The following is a 14,938-nucleotide window of genomic DNA, read 5'->3' on the forward strand; positions in this document are numbered from 1 at the left end:
CTCCTTTAGCTTAGCGGTGGTGATGTGAAGTCATGTGACCGTGCTGTAGTTCCTTTATAGCTCAACATTAGCCACCTTTAGCTTAGCGGTGGTGATGTGAAGTCATGTGACCGTGCTGTAGTTCCTTTATAGCCCAACATTAGCCTCCTTTAGCTTAGCGGTGGTGACGTGAAGTCATGTGACCGTGCTGCAGTTCCTTTATAGCCCAACATTAGCCACCTTTAGCTTAGCGGTGGTGTCGTGAAGTCATGTGACCGTGCTGTAGTTCCTTTATAGCCCAACATTAGCCACCTTTAGCTTAGCGGTGGTGACGTGAAGTCATGTGACCGTGCTGCAGTTCCTTTATAGCCCAACATTAGCCGCCTTTAGCTTAGCGGTGGTGACGTGAAGTCATGTGACCGTGCTGTAGTTCCTTTATAGCCCAACATTAGCCACCTTTAGCTTAGCGGTGGTGCGCTTTTGGTTTATTTAAATTAATGAATTACTTATTTTTTGTAGTAGTAAATGTTTGAAAGTTTCTCACCCAGCTCGTGTTTCCCCGGGTTGTCAGAGATCTCCATGGCGTAGAGCTTCAGTCCCGTGTAACTCTTCCCGATGCTGTACATGCGCGTGATGTTCGGACACGCCTCGGTCACCGACTTCATCAACTGGGAAACAACAACAACAACAGTTATTTAGAGTCTTACTTGAGACTTTATTAATCTATAAATAAACCAAGTCAGAGTTAAATATCTGTGTATCAACCGTAAAAGCCACTTCTGCTGTCTGGGTGTGTTAAACACTGACTCTGAGTCTGTTAAACACTGACTCTGGGTCTGTTAAACACTGACTCTGGGTCTGTTAAACACTGACTCTGAGTCTGTTAAACACTGACTGAGTCTGTTAAACACTGACTCTGAGTCTGTTAAACACTGACTCTGAGTGTGTGTAACACTGACTCTGGGTCTGTTAAACACTGACTCTGAGTCTGTTAAACACTGACTCTGAGTGTGTGTAACACTGACTCTGGGTCTGTTAAACACTGGCTCTGGGTCTGTTCAACACTGACTGGGTCTGTTAAACACTGACTCTGAGTCTGTTAAACACTGACTCTGGGTCTGTGTGTAACACTGACTCTGAGTCTGTTAAACACTGACTATGAGTGTGTGTAACACTGACTCTGAGTCTGTTAAACACTGACTCTGAGTGTGTGTAACACTGACTCTGGGTCTGTTAAACAATGACTGAGTTTGGGGGAAACTTCTGAAGCAATGGGAAACAGGAGAGACACGAGGAGAGCTGGAGCTTTGATGGCAAAAAATGACGGTTTATTTGGAGCTTCGGCCGGAGAATTCACAAAACCTGTTACGGGCCACGGTCTGACCACACGGTTGAGATGCCAAATCAATTCTGAAGAGCCCTCCTGTAGCTCCAGGTTTGAACTAGTTCTGAGTGGAATAATCAACATTCTTCGATAGATAGACTAAACAGCTGAGGACACTGAATCACATTTGTTGTTGCTTATGGCTCGAGGTCATCTACACCCCGAGAAGGATGTGTTCCAGGTGTCCCACAACAATAACTAACTCTGACCGAGAGCTTCCCGGTCACAAACTGGTAACATCAACAATATGCTAGGGCAGACCCTCCTTATGGGAGATAGCGGCTGCTCGAGGCTGGTCAGCTGCGTCAGAGGGCGAAGGAGGACATGCAGGGGAAATGATTCCCCAACACTGAGTGTGTGTTTGTTTCTGTGGGCTGACCGTCAGCAGTCTCCAAACAGACCGCAGGTAGTGGCAGCTCAGTGAGGATCCAAACCTCTCATAATATTTGTTTTCTGGTCAGACTGAGACCACACACACACACACACACACACACACACACTAAACCCACTGCAGTTATATTATCTTTAAAATGTTCTGTGCAGGCCAAGACAAATCTTTCTGGTTGACCTCATGGTGTTTTCTGTGGTGTCCCCTCTCCTGTAGTGTGCTCTATAGGTTTCTGTGCATGTAAATGGTCTGCAGAGACTAAAATCCCTGTGTTTCAGTTTCTCTGACAAACCTTTCTCATCTCCTTGTAGTTGTGGTGTCTGAAGTCCAGTTTGTCTTGAGGCTCTGCCGGCGCTGTCTGCCACGGGTAGATGTTGTTTGGATCTGTGGTGTGACAGCAGAGATAACACAAGTCCACACATCCTTTACTCAAGTAGAAGTACAGATACTCGTGTTTAAAAATACTCTGGTGAAAGTAGAAGTACTGACTAAACTTCTTTACTCAAGTAAAAGTAAAGAGGCTTTGAAATGTACTTCAGTAAAAAGTACCCATAACTAGCAGCTGTTTTAAAGAGTACCTGACCTCCCTTTATATTAATAGAACAATAATGTCATTGTTAGCTAATGAATGTTTCCATGGTGACCAACGGCAACATGACAACGTTTTCATGGGTCCCTCTTCTTTAGAGAAGACCAGGAAATGATGGATACACGGATCGTGTTCAAATCAATAGGCACGCAATGACTCTAAATAATAATGATCACGCCACCAAACACACATTCAGACTAAAGGAACCAGCCTGTTTGGAAAATGAGAGAAGTAGAAAGTACAGGTATTTGTGTTCAACATGTAAGAAGTAGAAAGTACAGGTATTTGGGTTCAACATGTAAGAAGTAGAAAGTACAGGTATTTGAGTTCAACATGTGAGAAGTAGAAAGTACAGGTATTTGGGTTCAACATGTAAGAAGTAGAAAGTACAGGTATTTGTGTTCAAAATGTAAGAAGTAGAAAGTACAGGTATTTGAGTTCAACATGTAAGAAGTAGAAAGTACAGGTATTTGTGTTCAACATGTAAGAAGTAGAAAGTACAGGTATTTGTATTCAACATGTGAGAAGTAGAAAGTACAGGTATTTGTATTCAACATGTAAGAAGTAGAAAGTACAGGTATTTGTGTTCAACATGTAAGAAGTAGAAAGTACAGGTATTTGTATTCAACATGTAAGAAGTAGAAAGGACAGGTATTTGTGTTCAACATGTAAGAAGTAGAAAGTACAGGTATTTGTGTTCAACATGTAAGAAGTAGAAAGTACAGGTATTTGTGTTCAACATGTAAGAAGTAGAAAGTACAGGTATTTGTGTTCAACATGTAAGAAGTAGAAAGTACAGGTATTTGAGTTCAACATGTAAGAAGTAGAAAGTACAGGTATTTGTGTTCAACATGTAAGAAGTAGAAAGTACAGGTATTTGAGTTCAACATGTAAGAAGTAGAAAGTACAGGTATTTGTGTTCAACATGTAAGAAGTAGAAAGTACAGGTATTTGTATTCAACATGTAAGAAGTAGAAAGTACAGGTATTTGTGTTCAACATGTAAGAAGTAGAAAGTACAGGTATTTGGGTTCAACATGTAAGAAGTCAAAGTAAAAAGTCATCAGAAAAAGAAGTAGTGGAGTAAAGTACTGATACCAGAAAGATGTACTTAAGCACAGTAACTAAGTGTTTGTACTCCAATACTTCCCACCTCTGCATATAAATAATGAACTGAGACTCATGATACATTTCTGCGACAGGTGTCTTCCTATTATATTCATTATATGTCCTCCTGTACCTGGCACAGCGCAGCCCAGCACCTCGGCTCGCAGGCAGATGTGTCCCAGCGACCCGTTCTGGTACCAGCTCTGAGGATTGATCCGGAGGTAACGGGCCACAGTGGACGTGTTGAAAAGAGCCAGGACCGGAGTCTCAAGGTTCTGGTTCCCGGTGAATATCTGGAAAACAGACAGGTGGTGAAGCACAGGTGTTCAAAAAGAGCTGGAGGAAGTATTCAGATGCTTGAGTACAAGTATCACTATATTGTTAAAATACTTCCTTAACACTAAAAGTCCTGCATTCAAAATCTTTCTTAAGTAAAAGTACAAAAGTATTTCAGCAAATGTACTTAAGGTATAAAAAGTGAAATTACTTTTTGTCCTATGTGTGTATATAATTATATTTCGGGTGATTTAGCCTAATGTGGGACACTTGTTGTTTGAAGGTTGCTCCACCCTCATTTGTGATTGGACATTTGAAAAGTCATGTGATTTTGATTAAATGACGTCACAGCTTGTTTTAACCCATAGCTTCATTGACTCTCTCTTGTTTGAGGAAGACATACACCATCTGGAGCTTAGGCGTCCCACATTAGGTGTCAGGTAGCATTTTACTGCTGTTACAAACTAACCTGTTAGCATTGGTAGAAAGTGCTCATAAAATAAACACCATCATTATTTGTTGATGGATTTCTTTCTTTTAAATCTTGTGTCCGGTGAAACACAGGTGTTCAAAAAGATCAGAGGTGGAGGAAGTATTCAGGTGTTTCCTTGAATTTTCTAATTCCGTTAATTGATCATAACTTTTAAATGTAAACAGTGCCTGTTTTTTGTGGCCATGGATTTGTTGGTGTATTTCAACAACAACTAAATTATTCTAATCCAGTTTCAATTAATATTTAATCATTATATTCGTATATTTGTACTCATTATATCATCTCTTACTAGATGAAACATTTAAATATCTACCAACAAGTCCCTTTTTCTGGTGCTCATAAAATAAACAAAATCATTAGTTATTGATGCATTTCTTTCTTTTAAATCTTAAAATCATTGTTTTGTCACATTGCCATCTTCACTCAGATGGCAGTGGCTCAGTGAGTAGGGGCTTGGAATGGGAGCCGTAGTGTCGCCGGTTCAAGTCCCCCACCAGACCTAAAATATGGAGTGTGGATTGCTACTTGGAGAGGTCCCAGTTCACCTCCTGCCCTGCCGTGGTACCCTTGAGCAAGGCACTCTACTTCCATTATTCACCAAATACATGTTGAGACCAGCTGTGTGTTCGCCAATAAAAGATTATTTCTAGAGGTGGGGTTATGTAATTCACTTCAGAAACACTTTTTGTTATATTCCATGGAATGCTCTTAACATCCCGATAGCAATGAATATATGAAATGCTTTGACAATAAATACATAAAAACATTTCATCTGTGGAAGCCGTGGCGCTGTAAAAAGTACGACCAATCATCTGAGCCGGCTAAAGTAACTGGATGGCCTACCTGCCTGTCAGCCTTCCATCTGTGCACAAACTTATCTCGTGCCCTCATTGGTCATGTGCGCGTTCCTGTGTGTTGGAGGAGGGGCTCTGGAAGGAAGTGGCAGATATTTTCCGGGTTGTGTATTTTCTAATTCTAGCGCACTCGAGCTGGTTTCTCCATTCTTACCTACCCCACCTTTAAAAGAGTCACAACCTCCATCAAAGCAAAACTATGAAACAGCTAATTCTCTTTTAGGGCGAATATGTCCATTTATAATTAAGTTATTTGATTAATTGAGTACAAATAAACCAGACAATAGTGTGTTGGGATCCTGTAATCTCTGATTTCATTCACCAAATACATCTTCAGATAAGATAGGACTTTATTCATCCTGAAGGAAATAGCTGTGCCAGAGTTACAAAGATAATCAAACTGTCCACTAACAGAGCAGTCATTTTGGCTTAAACGGTTTCCATGCTGTTCAACCATCTCCTCCAAACTCCAGCAAAGGAACACAGGAACACTTCGTTATCTTCATATATCATTTTTATTGAAAGGGAATGGGCTGTAGTTTGCAGCTCGTTGAAGACTCCTCTGAAGACTCCTCTGAAGACTCCTCTGAAGACTCCTCAGACGTACTTCCTGGTCAGAGTCTTCCTCACCTTATCCTGTAGTGTCTGCAGGAAGTAGACGATGTCCCTCTTTTTGTTTTGCTCCGAGACCCCCTGCCGGGGCCAGGAGTCGGACTTATTGCCCAGAGATCCAATCACCTGCTCGTTCATCATCCTCCTGTAATCCTCCATCACCGCCTCGTACTTCTCGATGGATTCGGCCCGATCGGCGGCAGCTCTGGCGTCACTTTGCACTCTGATCACGTGACCCATCCCCCAGGAGGGAGGAGGGAAGACCAGGGACTTCAGAAGGAGCTTCACCGCCTCCTCCACGAACGAGTACACCTCAAAAGAGTCAAGGTCAACTTCATTGTCAATCTTTCAGTTTGTGTGTACAGACAGAGAGATCGACATACCGTTTCCAAATACAAAAATACAAATATCCTATATACACATCAACAGACACACATTAAAGGTCCCTATCATACTGTTTCTCATCAATATATCCCAGGTCTCAGATATATCCAGAGCCTGTCTCTGATTGGCTGAAACACCAAACAGATCATTGCAGCATTACCCATAATCCCCTCTGTTTCAGCCCTGTTTCCAAAGTGCTGATTCTCTGTCTGTTACTTCAGATGAAAATAAGGAGCCCCTCCCCACGCCCCTCTGAGAGACATTTGGTTACAAAGAACTCAATGGTGCTCTAGGAGGAGATTCAGGTGATAAGGGGGGGGGGGGTTACCTTGTTGCTGATTGGCTAATGGTTACTCAAGACAAAACATCGTTATGACATCATCAAGTGGCCAAAATCTGATCAGCTCATTTTCAGACAGGTTTTTATAGAAATGTATCAAAAAGAGAGAGAATCTTTGTTCCTGAAAGAGAGGGGACACATGTTGATGTAGAAGAGACATGAAGAAGAGGGGACACATGTTGATGTAGAAGAGACATGAAGAAGAGGGGACACATGTTGATGTAGAAGAGACATGAGGAAGAGGGGACACATGTTGATGTAGAAGAGACATGAGGAAGAGGGGACACATGTTGATGTAGAAGAGACATGGAGAAGAGGGGACACATGTTGATGTAGAAGAGACATGAAGAAGAGGGGACACATGTGATGTAGAAGAGACATAAAGAAGAGGGGACACATGTTGATGTAGAAGAAACATAAAGAAGAGGGGACACATGTTGATGTAGAAGAGACATAAAGAAGAGGGGACACATGTTGATGTAGAAGAGACATGAGGAAGAGGGGACACATGTTGATGTAGAAGAGACATGGAGAAGAGGGGACACATGTTGATGTAGAAGAGACATGGAGAAGAGGGGACACATGTTGATGTAGAAGAGACATGGAGAAGAGGGGACACATGTTGATGTAGAAGAGACATGGAGAAGAGGGGACACATGTTGAATAGGAGACCTTTAAGACATAAATAAAAGCTCACCTGCTCAGAGGGCTCAAAGACGGCCGTGATGGGGAAAGTTTTGCTCGGCTTGCACAGCTCCGAGTCGGACCAGGCGAGCCTGCCCACGTGCAGAAAGGGAGTCTTGCCGTGCGTCCGCTGGTTGAACATGTCCGTGAGTTTGTCCGCCAGCGACTTGGAGAAGTGAAACAGCTTGTCTTGACTGATCAGATGCTCCAGACCCTTCAGAGCACCTTCTCCGCCCTCGGCTTCCCTCATGAGAGACTGAACCACCTCCGGCATGTTGCTGTTGGACTCCTGTGATCCGGACTCACTGATGGTGAGAGGATCCGACGACCTCCCCCGCTCTTCCTCTTCTTCTTCTTCTTCGTCATCCGACAGCCGGTCCAAAGCCTCTTTTGGGATGGCAAAGAAATTGATAATCCTGTGCCACAAGTCTCGTGTGGGCACATGTCCGCACTGAGACCGAGGGGACGCTGAATGTCCCGGCGTATTGTCCTTTTTCTTGCCCTGCGCTTCGTCCAGGAGAAACTGCACCATTTCCTCCACGTCTTTAGACCCGGTGACTTTGCTGCTTTCCTGTCTTCCTTTGACTCTCTTGACGGACATGAAGCCAGAGAATCCCGCCTCTCCATCTTCTCCATCCTCTTCCTTTTTGGGGTTGTCGAAGAAATCCTTGATCGTGTCCAGCAGTTCTTTTCTGACGAGCAGCGCTGAGGCGGCGACTTGCTCCTCGGTCACGGTGACATTTTCTGAACCCTCCTCCTCTCGCTGTCTCTCGAACAGCTGATTGGCTCTCAGGGCCACCGTCTCCAGGATCTTTGAGGCCAGAGGAAGAACCGTCTCTCTGTACGGCTCGCTGGACGTGACCCTGGCCTGGATGCAGCACGAGCTCAACATCAGCAGCGAGCTCGCGAGCAACTCCTGCAACACCTCATCATGTGTGAAAGTCTTCTGCTGAGTTGGGTCGTGAGGGGGTGAAGCGTCTCCGGGGTCAGGGTTCGCCTCCTGCGGGGCTACCTAAGATAAGATAAGACTTTAAATCATCCTGAAGGAAACTGTGGTGCCAGAGTTACACAAATACAATAACCACAGCGGCATGATCATCAAACTGTACGCTAACAGTGCAGTCAAAATAGCAACTCAATATCTACAGGAAACAAAGTTAATGTGAATATTACCAATATTTAGTAGAGCAAAAAAAACATAGTGGCAGATACGTAATTACATGTTATCATAGCACATTATTCACAATACAAATAATAATATTGCGCGTGTTATATAGACTGAAAAAACCAGCTGTTTTCACTTGAAATAAGTCCAAACATCTGGCAATAGAACACGTGAAAATGAGCTTTGTAAGATCTCTTGAACTAAGACGGGGTATATTAGATGTAGAAATCATGTTGAACTATATTTGACCAGAATCAGGAGATGTTGTTACAAAATAATCCACAAATGCTCAAAAGTGTTCTGTGTTCTGATGTTAGTTGGTGATTTTCCAATAAATATGTGAAAAAATATGTGTTTCATCTGAGATCCAACTCAAAATAAGATGTTTTGACTGAACAAGATGATGCAGCCTATATCTCACTGCAGTGTTACTTCTGGAGTTATCGTGTCTGATATCAGGAGTAGAGACACATTCTGATATCAGACACATGAACTGGGCGAGTTTTCGAGGATTTGTAGTGTAGCAGCGAGTGTTTTGTTATGACGCAATACCTCGTTATTTTTGATCTTTTTTAGGGCCTCTCGCACTCTGACGGGGAAGCTCTGAAGTTTCTCTTGGACGAACGGGATGCAGCAGCAGTAAAACTCGTGCACACTCTCCAGATCTCTCGCGTCCGAATATCTGGACTTGTCACTCGTTGCTGTCATTTTGAGAGCGGGAGCGTCTGCGAGGACCGGGCCGGCGTCGCTTCCTCTCTGCTTCCCTCCTGAAGTCATCTCTGCACACGGCTCGCAGATATCAGACATCACCTCTGAATCCAAAAACTGTTCAGTGTGCGAGGACAAGCTCTCTGAAGACTCGAAGAGAAATTCTTCAACGGAGGATCTGCAAAACAAACATTTATCCGTTAGTTTAATCACACGTTGCAATTTAATTCATAATAACCTGATATTTGTTAATAAAAGCTTATTTCTAGGGCTCCAGGTGACCATCTCTCTTGTTTATTTGATTACAAATAGAGTCACAACCTCAGTCAAGGCAACACGAATAAAACAGCTAATTCACTTTTTAGACTGGGATGAAAAGAATATTTCAGTTAATCTTTTAATTATTTGATTGTGTAAAAATAAACTCGGAAAAGTTACTAAATCAAAGATAAATCTATATATTGCTGTTTTTTTTCTGACCAACATTAAATAGAAAATAAATATCTAACAGGAAAACATTACTAAATCCTCACTCTGGACAGTTTTAAAAATCAAGATCGACATTTCTAATAAATGAATAGTCAATATATATTTTTTCATTCAGAACGATTATAGAATATCTTACTGTAGCCCCATTCGCTTATAATGTCCTGTTTCCCTGAGCAACTTAAAGGTCCCATGTCGTGCTTTTCTGGTTGTTCCCCGTCCCCTTGTGTGTTATGAAGGTTGTTCTGCATGTGAACGGTCTGCAGAGTCACTAACCCTCAAAGTACACCCTGTAGTGAGTAAAACTCTAACACAGAGAAGACCTGTCTATGCTGCCCCAGAACGCCTCGTTGGACATTTCCAAACCTCTCATAATATTTGTTTTCTGGTCAGACTGAGACCACACACACACACACACACACACACACACACACACACACACACACACACACACACACACACACACACACACACACACACACACACACACACACACACACACACACACACACACACACACACACACACACACACACACATACTCTGGTTGCTAACAAACGCCATTGTAACACATAATCACTGATGTTCCGCTGTAACGGCGGTGGATTCATCAGAAAAGAGTGGGCGAGCTGACCAATCAGAGCACCCCCCTCCCTGTGGGCTCAAAGGGAGGAGGGGCGGGCAGGAGCTCCAACAAGCGTGTGCAGAGAGTGAATACACATACTACCAGAGATGCTGTATGAAAAACCAATGAGAGTTTGGAACATTGAACAATGTAAATCTATTCTAGTCGACCTCAACAATGGAATCATGATCAGTAGAAATGGCATGTCCTGTTTCCCTGAGTAATTTAATAATGAAATGACATTGGTGTTAAAAAGAAAATATCAGGCTAATTTGTATTTATTTCTTGTCTGAAGTAGGTTTTTTAAACACACTTTGGGATAATTTGGCATTAAGAGGCTTATTATATTATCTTATGTATGAGTGACAGGTGCATGTTCCTACATGCAGGGACCCTCTGAAGGGTCTCCAGGCTGCAGCTGGTCCATCAGAACCGGAACCAGAACCTGCAGAACGAGCTCAGAGACGACCGTGACGATCCTCCTGGACACCTGAGCCAGGTGAGCCTGCGTCAGCTGGAGGAGGAGAGCAGGTTCATATCATCATAATACGCTTATTTAGTATAGCACCTTTCACAGAAATATAATTCACAGAGTTCTTCTCAAGAAAGAACAAAAGCTGAAATGAAGACCACAGAAACATGAATACAATAAGAACATGAGGCAGAAATTAAGATCAACATCAAAACAAAACACAGAGCACGTGGGGTCCCTAAAGGAACAGACTACTACTGCCTTCTCAGAAACAGGTCAGAGTGAAACAGAAGCTGTGGATTCTACATCTTAGAGCAAAAACAAGCTCTGGAGCTGCAGGTGACGTATGTCCGAAATAGCTCTAATGCTATAGCTATCTAACTAGTGAGCTATTTTACGTTAGCTTAGGTAGGCCTAGCTAAAGTTAGCTACCTAAGCTAACGTAAGCTACAACAAGCTTGCTAGCAAATGTTTAGCTAACTAGCTAGCTATGGCCAAATTAGTGGCTCTCATGATTTCAATTATATCTATTATTTTAAGTACATTTACTTAAGTACTGTTCGTTTAGTTACTTTATAGATCTGGATTAATGATGTGAAATATAATCAACTCTTAAATCAGACTTTACAAGGTCTGAGTATTTCTAACTTAACTAAAGTACAAGCTGTACTGAGTACTTCTACTTTTACTCAAGTACCAGATCTGAGTACTTCTACTTTTACTCAAGTACAAGACCTGAATACTTCTACTTTTACTCAAGTACAAGATCTGATTACTTCTACTTTTACTCAAGTACAACATCTGAGTACTTCTACTTTAACTAAGTACAAAACCTGAGTACTTCTACTTTTATTCAAGTACAAGACCTGAGTTCTTCTACTTTTACTCAAGTACAAGATCTGATTACTTCTACTTTTACTCAAGTACAACATCTGAGTACTTCTACTTTTACTCAAGTACCAGATCTGAGTACTTCTACTTTTACTCAAGTACAAGACCTGAATACTTCTACTTTTACTCAAGTACAAGATCTGATTACTTCTACTTTTACTCAAGTACAACATCTGAGTACTTCTACTTTAACTAAGTACAAAACCTGAGTACTTCTACTTTTATTCAAGTACAAGACCTGAGTTCTTCTACTTTTACTCAAGTACCAGATCTGAGTACTTCTACTTTTACTAAAGTACCAGATCTGAGTACTTCTACTTTTACTAAAGTACAAGATCTGAGTACTTCTACTTTTACTCAAGTACCAGATCTGAGTACTTCTACTTTTACTAAAGTACCAGATCTGAGTACTTCTACTTTTACTAAAGTACAAGATCTGAGTACTTCTACTTTTACTCGAGTACCAGATCTGAGTACCGGTACTTCTACTTTTACTCAAGTACAAGACCTGAGTACTTCTACTTTTACTCAAGTACAAGACCTGAATACTTCTACTTTTACTCAAGTACAAGATCTGATTACTTCTACTTTTACTCAAGTACAAGATCTGATTACTTCTACTTTTACTCAAGTACAACATCTGAGTACTTCTACTTTTACTCAAGTACCAGATCTGAGTACTTCTACTTTTACTCAAGTACAAGATCTGATTACTTCTACTTTTACTCAAGTACAACATCTGAGTACTTCTACTTTTACTCAAGTACCAGATCTGAGTACTTCTACTTTTACTCAAGTACAAGACCTGAATACTTCTACTTTTACTCAAGTACAAGCTCTGAGTACTTCTACTTTAACTAAGTACAAAACCTGAGTACTTCTACTTTTATTCAAGTACAAGACCTGAGTTCTTCTACTTTTACTCAAGTACAAGACCTGAATACTTCTACTTTTACTCAAGTACAAGCTCTGAGTACTTCTACTTTTACTCAAGTACAAGATCTGATTACTTCTACTTTTACTCAAGTACCAGATCTGAGTACTTCTACTTTTACTAAAGTACCAGATCTGAGTACTTCTACTTTTACTAAAGTACAAGATCTGAGTACTTCTACTTTTACTCAAGTACCAGATCTGAGTACTTCTACTTTTACTAAAGTACCAGATCTGAGTACTTCTACTTTTACTAAAGTACAAGATCTGAGTACTTCTACTTTTACTCAAGTACAAGATCTGATTACTTCTACTTTTACTCAAGTACAAGATCTGAGTACTTCTACTTTTACTCAAGTACAAGATCTGATTACTTCTACTTTTACTCAAGTACAAGATCTGAGTACTTCTACTTTTACTCAAGTACAAGATCTGAGTACTTCTACTTTTACTCAAGTACCAGATCTGAGTACCCCCCTCTGCTTCCTGTACTGCAGTGTGTACTTTGTATACTCTCTATATGTCCAGTCTAAGGTTCAGGGACAGTTAGTTAATGAAAGTTCAGAATCAGGACTCACTGGTTCTCTCATCTGGTCCCTGAGGTTCTCCCACTGTTTGTCCTGCAGGCTGTTGATGAAGGTGAAGAGTTTGTTGAAGCACAGATCTTCCTCTTCCTCCTTCCTGTCTCCCCACGTCCTCTGAGCCACAAACCTGATGGCTGCCTCCCTGTCCTGAGCGTTGGTCTTTCTGTCCTCAGCGTGGGTCTTTCTGTCCTCAGCGTGGGTCTTTCTGTCCTCAGCGTGGGTCTTTCTGTGCTGAGCGTGGGTCTTTCTGTCCACCATCCTGTGTTTCAGAGCTTCCATCCTATTGGTCAGAGTCTCCGCCCGGGGGACGAGGCGCTGCTGGACGAACTGACCTAACGTCTGCATTCAGGAGCCGGATGTCTCTCAGTGCTATGATGAAGGTTTGACGATGAAGGCTGAGTACTAACCGTAGACTCTATGGTAATAACTGAGTTTTCAAATCATGACATTCCGTACACAACCACCACGTTGTTGATGTTGTTGGTGTTGCCATGGCTACTGTAGTTCTGTTGTTGTGATTTAATCTTTTGGTTCCAGAACTCTCCATCCATGTTTTGAATTGTTTGTTTTTTTTACTTTTCTTGTTCTTTTAAAACAAGAAGTCACAGGTTTTTAGAATATTACAGAAACATGTTTATTTATTCATGTATTTAACGTGTTGATACAAATATATCTCCAAAGGTCGAGTCAGTTTCACAACCCTCTTCCTCTCTTCTTTATTTGTATTATTTTCCTGTTATCATTATTTCATTATCTTATATATTCAGGCCTATTCGATGTTATGATGTGATATTATCTCGATCAACAGTGATTTGTTACAGGATACAGAGTTGTGTTTTTAAATCACGACATTCCGTACACAACCATCAACACGTTGTTGTTGTTGTTGTTGTTGTTGTTGTTGTTGTTGTTGTAACCATGGCTAGTGTTGTTTGTTGTTGTTTGTTTCACACTCTTGATTCCTGATTCTTTAATGAACTTATTAACCTCCACTTAATATTGTTACGGAGGCTTGTTTTGATTTAAATGTTAAACTCTTTCAGTCCATTTTTTTCTTTCATTTTGTGACTTGTTTGCTCTCGTTCCATAAAAACCTCAGGTTCACAAAATATTACAGAAACACAAAGAAGGTTTCTCCTTTCTCTAATTTCCCCTCCTCGACTCCTCTCTCCTCGGTTCCCCTCCTCTCTCCTCTCTCCTCGTTGCCCCTCCTCTCTCCTATCTCCTCGGTTCTTCTCTCCTCGGTTCCCCTCCTCTCTCCTCGGTTCCTCTCTCCTCAACTCCTCTCTCCTCGGTTCCCCTCCTTTCTCCTCTGTTCCCCTCCTCGACTCCTCTCTCTTTGGTTCCCCTCCTCTCTCCTCTCTCCTCGGTTCCTCTCTCCTCGACTCCTCTCTCCTCGGTTCCCCTCCTCTCTCCTTTCTCCTCGGTTCCTCGACTCCTCTCTCCTCGGTTCCCCTCCTCGACTCCTTTCTCCTCGACTCCTCTCTCCTCGGTTCCCCTCCCTCTCTCCTCGACTCCTCTCTCCTCGGTTCCCCCCCTTCGACTCCTCCGCTCGCATCTCCTGTGGGTGGGACTGAGACACAAAGATAGGAGTCGAGGAACGGAGTCGAGGATGGGAGTCGAGGAGGGGAGTCGAGGAGAGAGGAGTCGAGGAGGGGAGTCGAGGAGGGGAGTCGAGGATAGGAGTCGAGGAGGGGAGTCGAGGAAAGAGGAGTCGAGGAGGGGAGTCAAGGAGGTGAATTAGAGAAATGAGAAACCTTCATAGTTTATGAAAATTCTGAAGGTCAAATAAAAGCTGTTTTCTAATTGTTGCCAGTATTTAAGATCGTTTACGAAGTTCTATTATTATTATATTTTATTATATAGACACTTTTTTTCGCTCATTGAATTCTCTTATTTTTTTCACTTGAATATTTGTAGACACACTGAGTGTGTTGCACAGCGTCTTTGGATAAGGATGTCAGTGGTTTGGATAGCAGCGTAGA

The 14,938-nt window shown here is 42.0% G+C and overlaps 1 protein-coding gene across 1 annotated transcript in view; it reads right to left on the bottom strand.

Annotated features, from left to right (window-relative positions):
- Positions 1-5,374: 5,374 nt before the first annotated feature.
- Positions 5,375-14,938, bottom strand: part of LOC307032466 (uncharacterized protein) — a 17,048-nt gene continuing 7,484 nt past the window's right edge. Inside the window, exons 6-9 of the mRNA XM_079670445.1 lie at positions 10,457-10,587; positions 8,807-9,140; positions 7,103-8,101; positions 5,375-5,993 (exon numbers count right to left, since the gene is read on the bottom strand). Coding sequence (XP_079526571.1) covers positions 5,667-5,993; positions 7,103-8,101; positions 8,807-9,140; positions 10,457-10,587 — 1,791 coding nt within the window. The 3' untranslated portion in view covers positions 5,375-5,666. The remainder of the gene's footprint in view (positions 5,994-7,102; positions 8,102-8,806; positions 9,141-10,456; positions 10,588-14,938) is intronic.

The sequence above is a fragment of the Notothenia rossii genome (assembly GCF_949606895.1).
Source record: "Notothenia rossii genome assembly, chromosome: 3".
Classification (NCBI taxonomy): Eukaryota; Metazoa; Chordata; class Actinopteri; order Perciformes; family Nototheniidae; genus Notothenia; species Notothenia rossii.